The 14,620-nt window shown below is 56.1% G+C and overlaps 1 protein-coding gene across 6 annotated transcripts in view; it reads right to left on the minus strand.

The window, feature by feature from the left end:
- Positions 1-14,620, minus strand: part of Chd5 (chromodomain helicase DNA binding protein 5) — a 53,229-nt gene that overhangs the window by 4,145 nt on the left and 34,464 nt on the right. For 2 of the 6 annotated variants that reach the window (XM_026781829.1, XM_026781828.1), the window contains exons 20-41: positions 13,491-13,622; positions 11,273-11,390; positions 10,550-10,674; positions 9,339-9,570; positions 9,061-9,171; positions 8,607-8,779; positions 7,793-7,976; positions 7,400-7,492; positions 7,129-7,217; positions 6,805-6,938; positions 6,268-6,412; positions 5,764-5,923; positions 5,235-5,314; positions 4,875-5,007; positions 3,685-3,780; positions 3,044-3,181; positions 2,710-2,818; positions 2,018-2,150; positions 1,496-1,691; positions 512-675; positions 274-385; positions 110-163 (exon numbers count right to left, since the gene is read on the minus strand). In XM_026781829.1, coding sequence (XP_026637630.1) covers positions 156-163; positions 274-385; positions 512-675; positions 1,496-1,691; positions 2,018-2,150; positions 2,710-2,818; positions 3,044-3,181; positions 3,685-3,780; positions 4,875-5,007; positions 5,235-5,314; positions 5,764-5,923; positions 6,268-6,412; positions 6,805-6,938; positions 7,129-7,217; positions 7,400-7,492; positions 7,793-7,976; positions 8,607-8,779; positions 9,061-9,171; positions 9,339-9,570; positions 10,550-10,674; positions 11,273-11,390; positions 13,491-13,622 — 2,865 coding nt within the window. In that variant the 3' untranslated portion in view covers positions 110-155. The remainder of the gene's footprint in view (positions 1-109; positions 164-273; positions 386-511; positions 676-1,495; positions 1,692-2,017; positions 2,151-2,709; positions 2,819-3,043; positions 3,182-3,684; positions 3,781-4,874; positions 5,008-5,234; positions 5,315-5,763; positions 5,924-6,267; positions 6,413-6,804; positions 6,939-7,128; positions 7,218-7,399; positions 7,493-7,792; positions 7,977-8,606; positions 8,780-9,060; positions 9,172-9,338; positions 9,571-10,549; positions 10,675-11,272; positions 11,391-13,490; positions 13,623-14,620) is intronic. The other 4 variants (XM_005353641.2, XM_026781830.1, XM_026781832.1 and 1 more) reach the window with 4 other exon arrangements.

Genomic DNA, 14,620 nt, shown 5'->3' on the forward strand with positions numbered 1-14,620 from the left:
TACGGGACAGAGGCATGTGGGACAGAGGGTACGGGACAGCGGTGTGTGGGACAGAGGCGTGTGGGACAGCAGCGTGTGGGACAGCGGCGTGGCCAGCAAGCCTGCTCACCTCAGCTGGAAAGGAGCGCTGCAACAGGGGGAAGTCACGAGCACGGCTAGATGTCTGCCAAGAAGAGATCAGAGCATGGGCTTGCCTGGCATCCCCAGCAACGGGCAGGCTGGGCCCCGGAGGGCCGTCGCGTGCATGCTGCCCGGAAGCGGGTGGGGACCTACCAGTCACATAGGGCCCCAGGGGCATCTGGCTGTAGTTGACAATCCCTCCCGGTCCAGGGCCCCGGAAGTTGGACCCAAAGCTGTTGTACATCTGAGAGGAGCCGAAAGCGCCCTGGAGGCAAGGACCAGCTTTACAGGTGACAACCAGAACATCACCCAACCCCCACCCAGGGGCACCCACCCCCCTGTACAACGGGAGGACTCAGGCCCATGATGCAGTGTGCAGGCCAAACCTGACCTGCTGGATGGTGGGGTCACCAGCGCGGTTGGTGAGGCGGCTCAGGATGCTGCGTTCCGACATCTGCAGACGGGCAGCCACCGGGGGGATGCGTGACAACATGGAGGGCAGGCGAGTCACATCCGCCTTCATGTCACTCAGCAGTTCCTCCAGCTGGTTCAGGACTGCAGGGTGGGAGGGCCTGAGATGGAGGGCTTGCTCTGCCCTCCACGGATGCCATACAGCAGTGGCCAGGAAGGTGCCCTTGACATACATCACAACACACACCCAAAAGTAGACACCATGGGCCATCCCTCGCCAGGCTCTTCAGATCCTGGGAAGCCTGGGATTGCCAACTGGAGAAACAGGGTTTGCAAGAAAAACTCCTTCAAGGGCCCCTCCTGGCAGAAAAGAACTCCAGACACTTGGCCTGGGATTCCCTCTCTGGGTGGCCAGCGACCCCACCGACACTAGGTCACAACTAGGTCACTAGGGCCCACAAACCGTAGCGGCCTGGACCAGCCCTTCACATATGAGTAAAGTGTCGGTCATACCGTTTCCACTCTGGGCTGTCCCCTGCCCACAAGGAGCCTGGGAGCCCCCAGACCAGCAGAGATCTGGAGTGAGATTCTAAGGAGACACTAGACAAATTGTCCCCCTGCTTAAATTCCAGTGCCCTTGCCCCGAGATGGAGACACTTAAGATGCATTGCTCCAGGCACAGGACTCGCTCACCCTTGCGCGGGACAGCGATGTGAGCATTACCTCTGTGCAACCTACCCAACCTGTGCCCTCCTTGTTGGCCTTTCTGTGAAGGGCTTAAGCGGGGGGGGGACCTCTTCCCTGCAGGTGAAATGAGATACAGGGACAGAGCTGCACCCTTCTGGTCCCAGAGGCCTCACGCTCTGGGTATCCTGTCAGCACCTCCAGTGGAGGCCGAGCATGCTCCTTGGGCAGGATGGTGGCTCCAGGCTGCACCCAGAGGTGGGGAACGGGGCTCACTCACCCTTGTGAAGGACGGCATTGGCAGGCTTATTCCCGGCAAGCGACTCCTTAGATAGGTGCTGGTGGCTCTCAGCAAGGCACTCCACCTCTGCCAGGCGCGCATTGAGAGCCATGGCGGGGTGGTTGGGATCCTGGGTCATGTTGAGGTACGCAGCCCTCCGGAGCTGTTCCTCGATCACCAGTGCCTGCTCCAGCAGCTGGGGGGTGGGAGGGGTGTGAAGGGACAGCACTGACCCGGCCCCTCCTCCCACTGGCACCCCCAGAAGTTGAGGCTCTGGGCTGGCCTCTTCCTTCCCCGCCCCTAGCCTGATCTACTGGCCTTAGGAACCTTTCACAAACTGAGTTCTCCGATCCCATCCCCTGGACAGTGGGGGATGGGCACATCCTGAGGCATCCCCTGAGCAGTGGGGGATGCTCACACACTGGGGCCTTGCCAGCATGGGTTGACTGATTCCTTAGAGGAGAGCCTGGCGCAGGTCTAGGTATAGGGATGGGTGGGGAGGTAACACTCCTGAAAGCCTACCTTGAACCTGCGGGCCAGAAACTTGTTCTTCATTTCCAAGTAGTTGCCCTTGTGGATCTCAGACTTAAAGGGCTCATTGAGAATCATGTACCGCGGGTCATTCTGAATGTCCTGCCAGCGGGCATAGCCATGCCTGGGGGGTACAGTTAAGGGCAAAGCTGGCCACAGGAAAGAGGGGCTGGACAGGAGGGGTGAGGTGGAAACAACCAGGGTCCCAGCTTGCTGTCTGTGTGCACCCAGGCAAGTCACAGACTCAGCTTCAAGACAATCATGCTGGTAGCAATGACAACAGTGGCAGTAGCTGGCACTGACCAGCAGCAGGCAGGGAGGGCACTGAGGCCACCGAGTGTTGACTCTATCCCAACACCCCAGATGGACAGATGCAAGTCCCAACCCCTGGAGCCTAAGAATGTGGCCTTTATCCAGATTTGGTCAAGAAGGGTTCAGACTAGATGAGGGGGAGCCTAAATCCCAGTGATTGTGCAGGGGAAGTTGACTGGGGGAAGACGCAGACAGACAGACAGACAGACAGACAGACAGACAGATAGCAGGACATGACAGAGAGACACAGAGCCCGGTCAAGGAGTGTCAAGGTTATGGGCAATCATCAGAAGCTGGGAGAAGAAGGCCTGGAGGTCCCAAGGACCAAAGAGGCAGACCAGAGTCATCTCAGCTTGACTGACCAAGGATACGTCACGATGCCTGCCAGCAGCCAGTAGTCATGGCGGCGGTGCCAGATTTCGTAGATTTTTCCTGAGGACACAGCGGCCCGTTCCTCATTCTGCCACAGTGTGTGCAATTCTGAAGAAAGTAGCCGAAATGAGCAGAATGAAAGGTTTCCCCCAGCCCTAGCTTGCTCAGCACCCGCCATCACCCAGGCTCAGAGGTGCATTGCTCCAGTATTGCTAAGAGGGGCATAGCGGACTGATACCAACCATTCATACCCCAGAATAAAGTTACCATCTGCCCAGACTCCTGGGAAGTGAGACCAACAGCCCAGCCCTGTCTACTGCTCCACCTCGGTACCTGTGAAGCCCCCATCTGCAATGTTGAACATGAATTTGAATTTCCCGTTCTTGTCTTCTTTCTTCCCCTCCTCATCTTCCTCTCTGTCACCGTTTTGCTGTGTCTCCATGGGCTCCTTCTCCTCAACCTTGGAGTCATCTGGTAGGGAGCAAACAGGCCATGTTGACTGTCTCTATAGGAGGCATTACCCAAAGCCCTCTTCCTGCCACGCACTGGGAGCCCCAAAGACAAGCAGAACATATGTCTGTCCTCCATGTGCCTGTCACACATAGGAACTTAAAAGGAAAAGGGCCAAGGACCCTCTCTTTCCACCCTGAGCAGGTTCTGGGCCCTAGCACCCCTCCCCCGCCACACCCTCGGCAAAGAGCAGAAGAGCACCATAAAGGGAGGGAGAATTCAGGTTCAGAGATGACAGACGCCCCAGGGCTCTGACCAGAGCGGAAATGCGGAAAGCTGAGCCACAGATGTTCTGTGACCAGCACAGGAGGAGGGAGGAGGGAGGTGGGATGAGTCTGCTCCCTGGAAGAAGAGCCCTCCTGATAGGAGGAACTTGCAAGCCCGGGCTCCTGTCCACTGGCCTGGGGAGAGCACCCGGACACTGACCAGGAGGTGGATGGCAGGGAACAGGAACCAGCACCCACCTGGCCTGAAATCACCGCTGTGACTTGGGCTTGGCTCCAGCTTGACTGGAATGGGCTCCTTGTCTGGCAGCACTTCCTCTGCAAAACAAGGGGGGGCTCGTGGGCAGAAGAGGGGCCCCCTGTTCATCAGAGGTGCTAGTCAGGGTACAACAGACAAGGCCTAGAGCACTCCCTGGGCGGGAGGGCTGGCCTCTCCCACAAAGCACCATCTTCAGCCCTGCTCCTACCAAACGTAACATGTCAGACATAATAAGTGCATGTCGTGTGTGTGTGTGTGTGTGTTTGTGTGTCTGTGTGTGTGTGCACGTGGAAAGGAGCGCTACACGTGTGTGAAGACCAGAGGTTGATGTTCAATGTCACCCTTGTGACCATCACCTCATTTCTGGAGACAGAGCCTCATTACTCGTGGGTTCAGGCAGACTGGCCAGCAAACCCTGGAGTTACCCACATGTGCTGTATTTGGGATTTGGTTGGTTGTGGGGGGAGGGCTGGCTGGGGTTGGGTTTTGTTTCTGTTCTTGTTGTTTTGTTTATTGGTGTTTTCTGCTTTTGCCTTTGCTCTGTATGGGTGACAGAAACCCTGAACCATCTCCCAACCTCTCAAAGTAAACGTTAGAGCCAAATCTATCTAGAGGGATGGTGATTATTACAGACCACTAGAACTACTAGAAGCTTCTTCAGCAGAAAAACACTAAACGCCAAAACAAATATCTGCCTAACGACACAATCTGGCATGATACTGAACCTGCAATCAGAGTGAGGTTTTGGCACAGTCTCTCAAGAAGTGATTGGTCATAGCAAATACCAATGAGGACATTAAAGCACAACCTTCACCGTCTAATTAACAAGCTCTGCCTAATGACCTGAAGTGTGTAAGAACCTCACATCCAACTGCCTTCTTCCAGTCTACACGAGGCATTTACTAACTCCGGTCCTGTTAAACCAGAAGCAAGTTTGACAGTATCTGGATGGACTCATGTTTTCAAACAAGAATCCAAGTGAGTTGGAACCCATAATCAAAACATAACCCAAGTGCCCCAAACTCTCAGTGACAGGGTTAAAGTCTGCATATAGACACCTTGCCCTTCCCAACAGCAGGGCTAGCATCCAGGCAAGGTAAACAGACTCGAGTGTGGTCCAGTGACCTCCCCGGGGCTGCAGAGGTCACATGCTGTGCTGAGAACGCCCTACCTTTCGGTGGCTGCTCGGGTGAGCCCTGGGCCTTCTCCGCCTCCTCCATCCTCTCCTCTCGAGCTCTGTCCCTGCCGTCTGAGTTCTGGTGCTTGTCTTCACCTTCTCCTCTGTCCAGCGCAGTTGGCAGGGCCTGGAAGGACAAGCTAGGGGCTGCAGGACCTGAGTCAGCAGGGATGCTTCTCAGGGACTATGCACTGGGCTGGAGTCTTCAACCTAGATGTCCCTCTTGTTCCCTGCCTGGTCCCCCTAGGCCCAGCGATTGGAACTGGGAACCAGGAAGGCCTGGGTTCTGCCCAGCTGGGCCAGACCAAGCTCCACCCACATGTTCCACAGCCCAGCCACCAGCAGCTTTCATACCTGGATTTCCTGGGGCTTCTTTGGCTTCTGCATGCCTGACTCCTTCTCATCCATGTAGCCCAGCTGGGCTTCCATTTTGTCTGCAACATTAAGGGAAAGAGGTGAGACGGGGGCATAGGCAGGACCAAGGAGCAGGGCAGGGAAGGGCATGCCACATGAGAGCGAGGCCTCACAGTGCTCCACAGTGGGAGACAAATACAGAATAGGGCTCCAGGCCTAAAACTCAGGCCCTTGTAGGACCTCAGGCCTAGTGAGGCCACCATCGCAATTGCCCTCCAGAAGCAGGAGGAGGAGGGTGTGACCCAGGGCTGGGTTTCTTCTCGGGGTGAGTCCAGTAGCCACTAGCCAGTGGCTTTAGAAAGACAGGTTGCATGGCATGCACGGGAGTGAAATCTCAAGGCTAAAAGGAAGGAAAAGCCTCCGACAAGATGTTGTGGGGTGGTGGGACTCTCACTTTGAGGATTACACTGAAGACTTGGCCCACCTCCCATGACCCTAGATCTCTCCCAGGCTCGCCCTGAGGCCAAACCTGGCAGGCCCAGTGGGGCTGCTGGGAGCTGTGCAGGGCTGGCAGGCACGGGTGTGTTGGGATCCGAGGAGATAACCTCGCAGGGCTTCTTGCCCTCCGGTCCCTCGGGGACCAGATCTGGGGTGCTGTACTTCCCGTTGACATGTTCAAACTCCTGCACCTGGAGCAGTCAGAGGAGATGGAAGGACAGGAGTCACTCTCAGAGGCAGCCCCCAGGACAGTGTTGCAGGCTCAGGTGCTGCTGTGCCTAAGGCTAGCCAGGACAGATGTGCTTTTGACCCAACTTCTGCCAGTGGCTCCCCTCTCCCTAAAACTCACCCTTCTGGCCTCATCCTCCCCCACTTCCCCCTGGAAGGCTCCTCTAGTCTGTTCCTTTTGTCTGAGTGGCTGTGTGACCTGAACCAGGCACTTGTCCCTCGGCAGCAGACTCCCCCCACCCCCCATCAGAGGCAGTGCTTGGGGCCACATGCCAGCCAGAAGGCTAGGAGAGGCTTACTCACCCACCTTCTTCCTAACCAGCGACATGACCCCAATGCGCGTGAGCACATGCTGCCTGGACAGGCCCTCCCGGGGTACACCGTCTGCGAAGGTCTCTGCGCCGTCTGCCCCTGGCTCACACAGGTGCCGCATGAAGAGGGACACATAGGCTCTGGGGTGGGGAGGACTGGGGTTCAGGGAGTGAGGGGAGGCTGGCAGAACCCCCAGAGATGGAATCCTCCACCACAACGTGCCTTGAGAGCGGGCCTGCTGGGGCCAGGCCCCTGGAAAGGTAGGAGAGCCTCCTTGACAGGGGACCCATCTCAGATACTCCTGGCCCTGGATGGCCCAACCTCACTATCCCAGAGTTTGGGCAGGAGGACAGCTGGCCAGTGTTTTCTATGAATCAGCCCTACCCAACATACCACACCCAAAGATTTGATAATCAGGCACATTCTGGACGCCTTTGACCAGGAGGTAGCAAGCACTGTTCACTAGCGGGCCCACTCCACGGGGATCAGAAGCCACACCCTCCTGGACCACCATCACACTGGGACCCTTTACCTAAATTCCTTCTCAGTCTTCCCACGAAGGTCCCGCACCAGCCAGTGGGAGTTGAAGGCGTCCTGGGGGGGCATGCCCCAGCGCATGATGGCATTCAAAAAAGCCTTCCTCTGTCTGGCATTGAAGCCCAGAACCTGGCCAGGGTGGAGAAGGGGTGTGATCTCAGGTTAGATGGACCGAACTGGTGGCTAGGGGAGGGAAATCACGGAAAACCTGATCCCACACTTCAGCGTGACCCGAGCCTGGGAAACCCCTTGGTTCCTCCGAACCCCGGGGGCTGTAAGGAGGAGGGCTGGGAGGGACCAAGGAACAGGCAGAGCCCACCTCAATGTTGCCTCCAACGCGAGCCAGAAGAGGCGGCAGGGGCTTGTCCCTGTCACTCTTCAGCTGCCTCCTAGACTGTCGCCGTCCACCTGGAGAACAACCCGCCACGGACCCTCATGCTGGTGTGGAAGGGTCCCACCAGCATATTCAAAACAGCAAGACCCTCGGGACAACCTCCCGCAGCTCCCCGTGGGGCAGCGCAGCCCAGCCTCAACTGGCCGTCAGTTCCCACGGCACGATGGCAGCCCAGGTCACCCACACTAATACTCACTCTGCCCTTCGGGTCTCTCCTCAAAGTCCTCGTCCTCATCCTCAGAGCCGATGGAATACTCGGACTGATTGTCCGAAAGCTCATCCTGCCACTCTGTAGGCAGTCAGCAGAGGGTCCTTGTGCACCCGGGGCCAAGCCAAACCCCTCCCCAGCCTAGTCACAGCCATGACAATGACAATGGCCTGTAGGTGACCTCACTCGGGAATTGCCTTGCTATCTGCCGGTTTCACAGCTGGAAAAAGACTTGTGGAGGCTTGCCCTCACTCCAACACTGAAGCCACCGAACTGATAGCCATCTTGTCCCCAAACCCACACCTGCCTGCCCTTTCCCCCAGTGCAGTATCTGCCACACGCCCCACCTGCTCCAGCCAGTGTAGGAATGCCCCTGCTCACCACACGCACCCTGGTCCTCCTGGGAGGCGTCATTGTAGTTGACTTGCTTGCGGATGCGTTTGCCCTTGCCCAGGTTGCGGGCCAAGTCCTCCTGCTGCTGCTCATAGTGGTGGCGCAGCAGCTTCTCCCAGTAGTCAGGGTCCACATTCTCCTCCTGCTTAATCACCTCCCGCTCGACCTCCTCCTGGGGATGCAGATGTGGGGGAGAGCTGGGCACACACAGTTGCTTCTGCCACACCTCACCCACCTTCACAGACCCATGGGGAAGGGGGGGGGCTTGCCTACTCCAGAGAGCCCTCCCTGATCTCTCCGGCCCTGGCTTGTCTTCTGTCCCTCGTCACTCCACAGGTAGGTACACCCTGGCCTCCCTAGGAAACTCTGGTACCCAAAACACTGCCCTCAGGGTTCATGGTTTTGTATTTGTGTTTTGTTTTGTTGTTTTGGGTTGGTTGGTTGGTTTTGGTTTTTTGAGACAGGGTTTCTCCGTGTATCCCAGGCTGTCCTGGAACTCATTCTGTAGACCATGCCAGCCTCAAATTCAGAGATTCTCCTGCCTCTGACTCCTGAGCACTAGGGTTAAAGGCAGGCAACACCATTGCCCAGCTGGGTTCATGGTTTTAAAGGGAACTATAACCAATGCCCAGGTTTGCAAGGAGGATGGCTGGAGCCAATGGGAGGGATGGGGCGGCAATTGGGCTTTTCAAGACACAGGAGGGAGATGAGGTAGAATGTTCTAGAACAGGACGAGACAGAGGCATGGTGTGGGGCTGGAAGGTGGAGCTGCAAGGGGCAGTGTGGCACTTGATGGCCTTACCACGCCGTCCTCCTCACGGACCACGTACTGTGCCACCTTGAAGGAGCTCAGGTATTCATTCATGTTCTGTAGCTCCGTGTCATCTGTGGCATCCTGGTTCCGATCCAGCAGCTTGGATATGGCCGCATCATCATAGTGGATCACACTGCTGTCTTCCACATCCTTGTTGTCACCTGAGGGGTGAGCACAGGACAGCATGTGAACACAAATGTGGGTGCCCAGGTCTAACCTCAGGGTCAGCTGCCAAGATGGCCCTTCTGCTGGGGTGAGGAGGTTGGGCCCAGGCAAGGAGGCTACACCATAACCCAAGCAGGTGTGACAGTTCCTCCCTGCCTACCCATAGCCTATCGTGGACAAGCAAACAAGGAGCTACAGGCAGCAGAGGACCCCTTCCTGTCCAGGAACAGCCGCCTGACGAGACAAAAGGCAGTGGGTGGCTCAGGTGGACCCCTACCTGGTGGGGTACTGCCATGCTTTTTCTTCGCTCCGGCTGCCAAAGATCCGCCCTTGGAGGACTGTACATCAGGGATGGGTGTGGCTGGCCTCTGACCCTGGGACATCATGCCTGAAAGGGAGAAGGGGAGGGACACTGGACCAGGGCACTGAGGGACTGTAGGGTTGGTGGTCAACAAGCAGAGATGCAACCCTAACCCACTCTGGGGGTATCCCAGGCTGGGAATAGAGAAGAGGACAGGAACCCTGGGTTCACACCCCTACGGAAGGGAGGCTCACCCTCCACATCATCCTTGAAGAGCTCCTCCGTGCCAAACTTAAGGATGTCATCCAGCTCCTGCTTGGTCATCGAGCCTGACTTGGAGCCCAGGCCAGGTCGCACCACCAGGTGAGTGAGCATCATCTTGCGCTTGGCCACCTGAGTGATGCGCTCCTCCACAGAGGCCCGGGTCACGAAGCGGTAGATCATCACCTTCTTGTTCTGCCCGATGCGGTGAGCACGGCTGAAGGCCTGGAGGAGACTGCAGCTCAGCACCCAGGCTTAACTCGGGGCTCCGGGCCACCGCTGGGTGCACCAGGAAGGACCATACGGACTCGGGGCTCTGGGCCACTGCTGGGTGTACCAGGAAGGACCTGGGCCACCACGGGGTGCACCAGGAAGGACCATACGGGAAGCCCGTGGTCATGCAAGGGGCAGCCTGACCACACGGGGAGGGGTGCACACTTCAGCATCCAGCAGCACTGTGGCCAACAGCCAGTTGCCTGGCATGGGGACCTAGGTGTGACTCGAGGCGTGCAAGGGCGTGTCCAGGAACAGTGTTCTGCATGCCTGATGGACTCCAATGCTGGATTACAGGAAGGTGGGCCACATCTCACTGTGTGTTGAGTGATAATGGGACAGTAAAGCCGTGTGCTGGAGACACAGCAGCCTTGGAGGGCAGCAAGGCCTGGGAACCGGCCTGGAGGGTATGCCTGGGACGCCATTGTGTCTCTATATGACATGGCCCTGGTGTGGTGGTGTATATGATGCACAAGTGTGTGTGCACCCCAAATTGTCCAAGTGTATCCTGTCCTGCCCCAAAGGGACTGGAGAACAATGGGTGGCTCTATTTCTCCACCCCTGCGCTCTCTGCCCCCTTCCCTGTCTTCCCATCTGTCTTCCCCATTTCCTCCTCTCTCCTAGATTCAGCAGGCTCCCTGTATTCTTTATCCCCTCCAAAACTGTCACCATTATGCATCCTGACTCCCTCTCTTCCTGCCTTCTTCCCTGGCCAAGGCCCTGAAGGGAATGGGGCAGATGAAGGCTATGTGTCTTGAACACCTCCCCTGCCCTCTCTGAGCCAATTTTGCCCCTCTCTCCTCTCACCTCCCAGGGTCCTCTTTTAGGATGGGGCTCCATACCAGCAGGGCACAGCACCACAGACATGAAGGGACACGGAGGGGAGAAAGGACAGAGGTGCAGAGGGCACAATAAGAGGTTAGGTGTAGACCTGGATGTCATTGTGCGGGTTCCAGTCCGAGTCATAGATGATTACTGTGTCCGCCGTGGCCAGATTGATGCCCAGGCCACCGGCACGTGTTGACAGCAGGAAGCAGAACTGCTGGGCCCCAGGAGCTGAGAAAGAGGCCAACGGGCAAAGGTGAGTTATTGGGCACACCTGGGCAGGAGTCAGGTAGACAGCACACAGGAGGGCAGGAATCAGAGTGAAGGTCCCCTGGCAGAGGGAAGGGAAGAGGCTGTGATCCCAGAGCAGCGGCCACATCACCATCGGCTGGACTCATGCAACCCTGTAGATGGCTGGGCTCTGGCCAAGTTGGCAGGAGCCAGAATGAGAAAGAAGCCAGCTTTCAAGGCCCAGATGGGTATCAGCCAAGGAAGGCCAGCCAGTTCGCAGCACGTGGCATTTTCTTCCCACTCTGCCTTCTTCTTGTCCATCTCTAACGCTGCTTAGAGAACTTTTCTATCTGCCGAGTTACCTTAGAACCCCACAGACCACAAAACGTGCCTGGCATGATGGTACACATGTAACCCAGCCGTGGGAGGCTGAGGCAGGAGGATGGTGAGCTAGAGGTAAGCCTGAGCTATAGAGTAAGACCTTAAGAAGATAAGGACAACAGTTGTGGCCTATGCAAGGCAGCTTGGGAAGCACTGTTAACTGGACAGTCAGGCTAAGACCCCAGGAGACCCAGGATCCCTTGAGAGGGGCTGGTACCATTGAATCTGTCGATGGCCTCTTGCCGGAGGCCCCCAGTGATGCCCCCGTCGATCCGCTCATACTTGTAGCCCTCATACTCCAGGAAGTCCTCCAAGAGGTCCAACATCTTAGTCATCTACAAAACACATGGATTCATGAGTGGCTGCTACCAACCCAGGACCCCACCATGGGTAAGAGAACTCCAGAGTAGCAGGACATGCCCAAAGCAGGCCTGCTGAAAAGATGCAGCCCCCAAACTCACCTCTCACCCACCACCATCTATTCTCAGAGCATGGAGGAGTGGGGTACACACAGTCCCAGGCACAAGCCTCTGGTTCACTCACACTTCCCCAAACACTCTGCAGGCCCCATGCTTCCTTCTCCCCACAACTGCCACCTCTTTTATGTTATATTCCCAATGTTACCTTCCACAAGGCCCTTCCTCCGAGCTCCCAGTCTTTAAATAGTCTTTAAATAGTTCAGCTATATGGAACTACCGGCAGATATCCTCCCGCAAAGCATGGGGATTTGGATACTGCCCTCCACCACCCGCTGATATTGGTAAGTCTGAGGGTTAGGTCCCTCCCTTCTCCAAGGTTCTGAGCCTGAGTTGCTCTCCCGAGCTGGTGTCCAGGGCCTGGCCTATCGGTTTGGACCCTGCTTATTCTTCCACGGCACACTTCAGACCTGAAACTGCAGTTTTTCTCCAGTCTACCAATATGACTTTCACAATTTCTCGGCGCTTCCTCTGCAGTTCCTGGAAGTGTCTCCCCAGACATCCTCCACCCTTTCTCATCTGTCTCTGATCTTCTCTATGATGCATGCTGGGAAATTCCTCAGCCTCGGGTTCCAGTTCTTCAGTGTTCTTTCAATGGGTGAGAGTTTTCACTCAGTCTGACAAAATTTTTCTTTCAATGTCTAAACTCCTTTGAATTTTTAATCGTTTTTTATTTATGTGCACATGTGTTCGCATGTGGGTATGATGTGCACATGCACACAAGTGCCTGCAGAGGCCAGAGAGGACATCTGATACTCTGGAAATGGGCTTCCAGGAAGTGACAAGCTGCCTGCTGTGGGTGCTGGTCCTCTGTAAGAGCGTCAGGCGCTCTTCACCGCTGAGCCGTCCCTCCAGCCCCTCTGTTCTGATCTGCTGTCTCTTACCCTGTCTCTTCCTGCTTACGTCTAATCTCTTTCTTAACTTTCAAATATCCAAAAATGCATAGTTTTTTCCCAGGGTATTCTCAATTCATTTGAGTTCTAATTATTGTTTTATGGGATGGATGCAGATAAGTTCCTGAAGAGTTTGGGGGTATGGGTTTGTTTATCAGATCATATAGATGGGAGGGCCACGCCCCTATCATTTCTCCTCTGGTACATTTCTGTCACCACAGTTTCCACAACTTGGGCTCCTAGGGTCTTCACCCTGACTCATGTTTTGTGGCAGAAATGGTGTCAGCGGAGAAAATGGATGCTGCCCACAGCTACCACCTAGTCCAGCTACAGTCACAGGCCTGGCCTTCCTCCAGGGACTCTGCACCCACTTCCCACCCCAGCTTGCAGCCAGAGGCAGCAGGTATCAGCAATCATTTACCTTCAACATTTTGTACGGGAGAGCAGAACCCCACACTCACACTGAGAAACAGCCTCGCTCAGTCCCAGCCCGGGTAAGTGTTTTTAGTCCTAGGACCCTCACCACTGTCCCAGCCTCCAACCCAGACCTGACCATCAATTTGGGCAAATGTCTCAAGTCGTCTTCCCCCTCCAAACCAGGCATTTGAGGGAAGAGCTTATACGTTCGTTCCTCTCTGTGCCCAGAAACCGGACTGAAACATGATGAGCCGAACAAAGAGCAGAGGAAGAGGGACAAAACCACTGAAGCTGGGTGGCCCTGCATACTCAGAAAGTGATGTCACCAGTGGACCCCCAAGAGAGGTGCTCCTGGAGCTGCCCCCATTGTGGGGTCCTCCCAGACCAACTTCAGGACCCTGCCTTAATGAACCAAGCCACAGGGGTGAAAAGAGACTGAACGCAAGAGAGGGGCTCACACCAGCCTGGACACACAGGCCAGAGGGACAGGTACAGGGAGATGAGATGGGAGAATATGCTGGTCTCTATAGCAACCAGAATCAGTCTCCATGAGCTTGGTACCCAGATGTATCGTGTAGGGGCTCAGAGGCCTTCAGTCCACAGTCAGGCTGACTCCCCTGTAGACGTGCGCTGGCTCAGGGGTACCTACCTGGGAGAAGATCAGCACTCGATGTCCTTCATCCCGCAGCTTCTTGAGCATCTTCTGCAGCAGCATGAGCTTCCCTGAAGACTTGACCAGGGAGCTGCCGTCGTAGGAGCCATTGGGCAATACGGGGGCCTCCTGTGGGCACAGCACACCAGAGCCTTGGTGAGCTCTCCCTCTGGCTTGGCACCAAAGAAACTGTCGTGATGGACAAGTGGCTGGCCATAGGCCACCTGCTCATCTGCACTACTGCACACAGAGTACAAATGCAAGGGGCTCAATGGTGCGGGTCACACAGAGCCTGGCTCCAGACGCATGCTTAAGCCTGGCTCAGCTCTGCCAGCCTCACTCCCGGCCTAGTACTGAAAGGAAGCTCAGGGACCTTCCCACAGAAACACCCTGGAAGGTGTGTCCAACCGGGCCAGCTCTGCCCATCTCTGACCCCAGATGGGCAAGTCGATCTAAAGGCAGATCCCAGAAGATTCCTGAGTCACACCAAATCACAAGAACCTCCAAGGGCCCGCAGTGAGGTCACCCCAATGCAGCCACATGCCCGGCTCTGCAGTAATGGGGAAGATGTGACTACAGAGGATGAGTTAGAACCCAAAGGGCGGTGATGGGGTGGTGACCAGCAATGCCCACTGAGTGCCCAGTCCTCGGGTCTCTGTGAAGGGTCTCCCCTGAACTTGTCCAGGGTCTTTGTGGGATGATGTCACCTCTGCTTCATTTGACAAAGGATAGCCTGAGGCTCCATGAGGAGCATCTACTTTCTGTGATCACAACTCTGGGCTGGATGAATTCCAGAGTCCAGAATCTCACTCACTGCTGCCGCTCAGATTCACCCAGGATAAACGAACTCCCCTGGGGACAGAGTGAAGCTGGGTCAGCCCTTCAAGCTCTCTGGAGGCTCAGTGCTGAGGCTGGGAAGGCTTTGGGGCCACTGGTTAGGAAGAAATGACCTGGGGCCAAGAAGTAGGCAGAGGCAGCTTCCAAAACTGTCCCCCAGCACCAAAGGGACAGGATGAAGACACATGTCACCTCTGGCATTCATTCTCAAGAAGGAATGGAGGACAGGGGGCCAAAGCACCTAGCCATGGGCACTTCCGTACAGACCACAAGAAACCTGCCACAGCAGC

Source organism: Microtus ochrogaster, chromosome 10 (assembly GCF_000317375.1).
Source record: "Microtus ochrogaster isolate Prairie Vole_2 chromosome 10, MicOch1.0, whole genome shotgun sequence".
NCBI classification, from domain to species: domain Eukaryota; kingdom Metazoa; phylum Chordata; class Mammalia; order Rodentia; family Cricetidae; genus Microtus; species Microtus ochrogaster.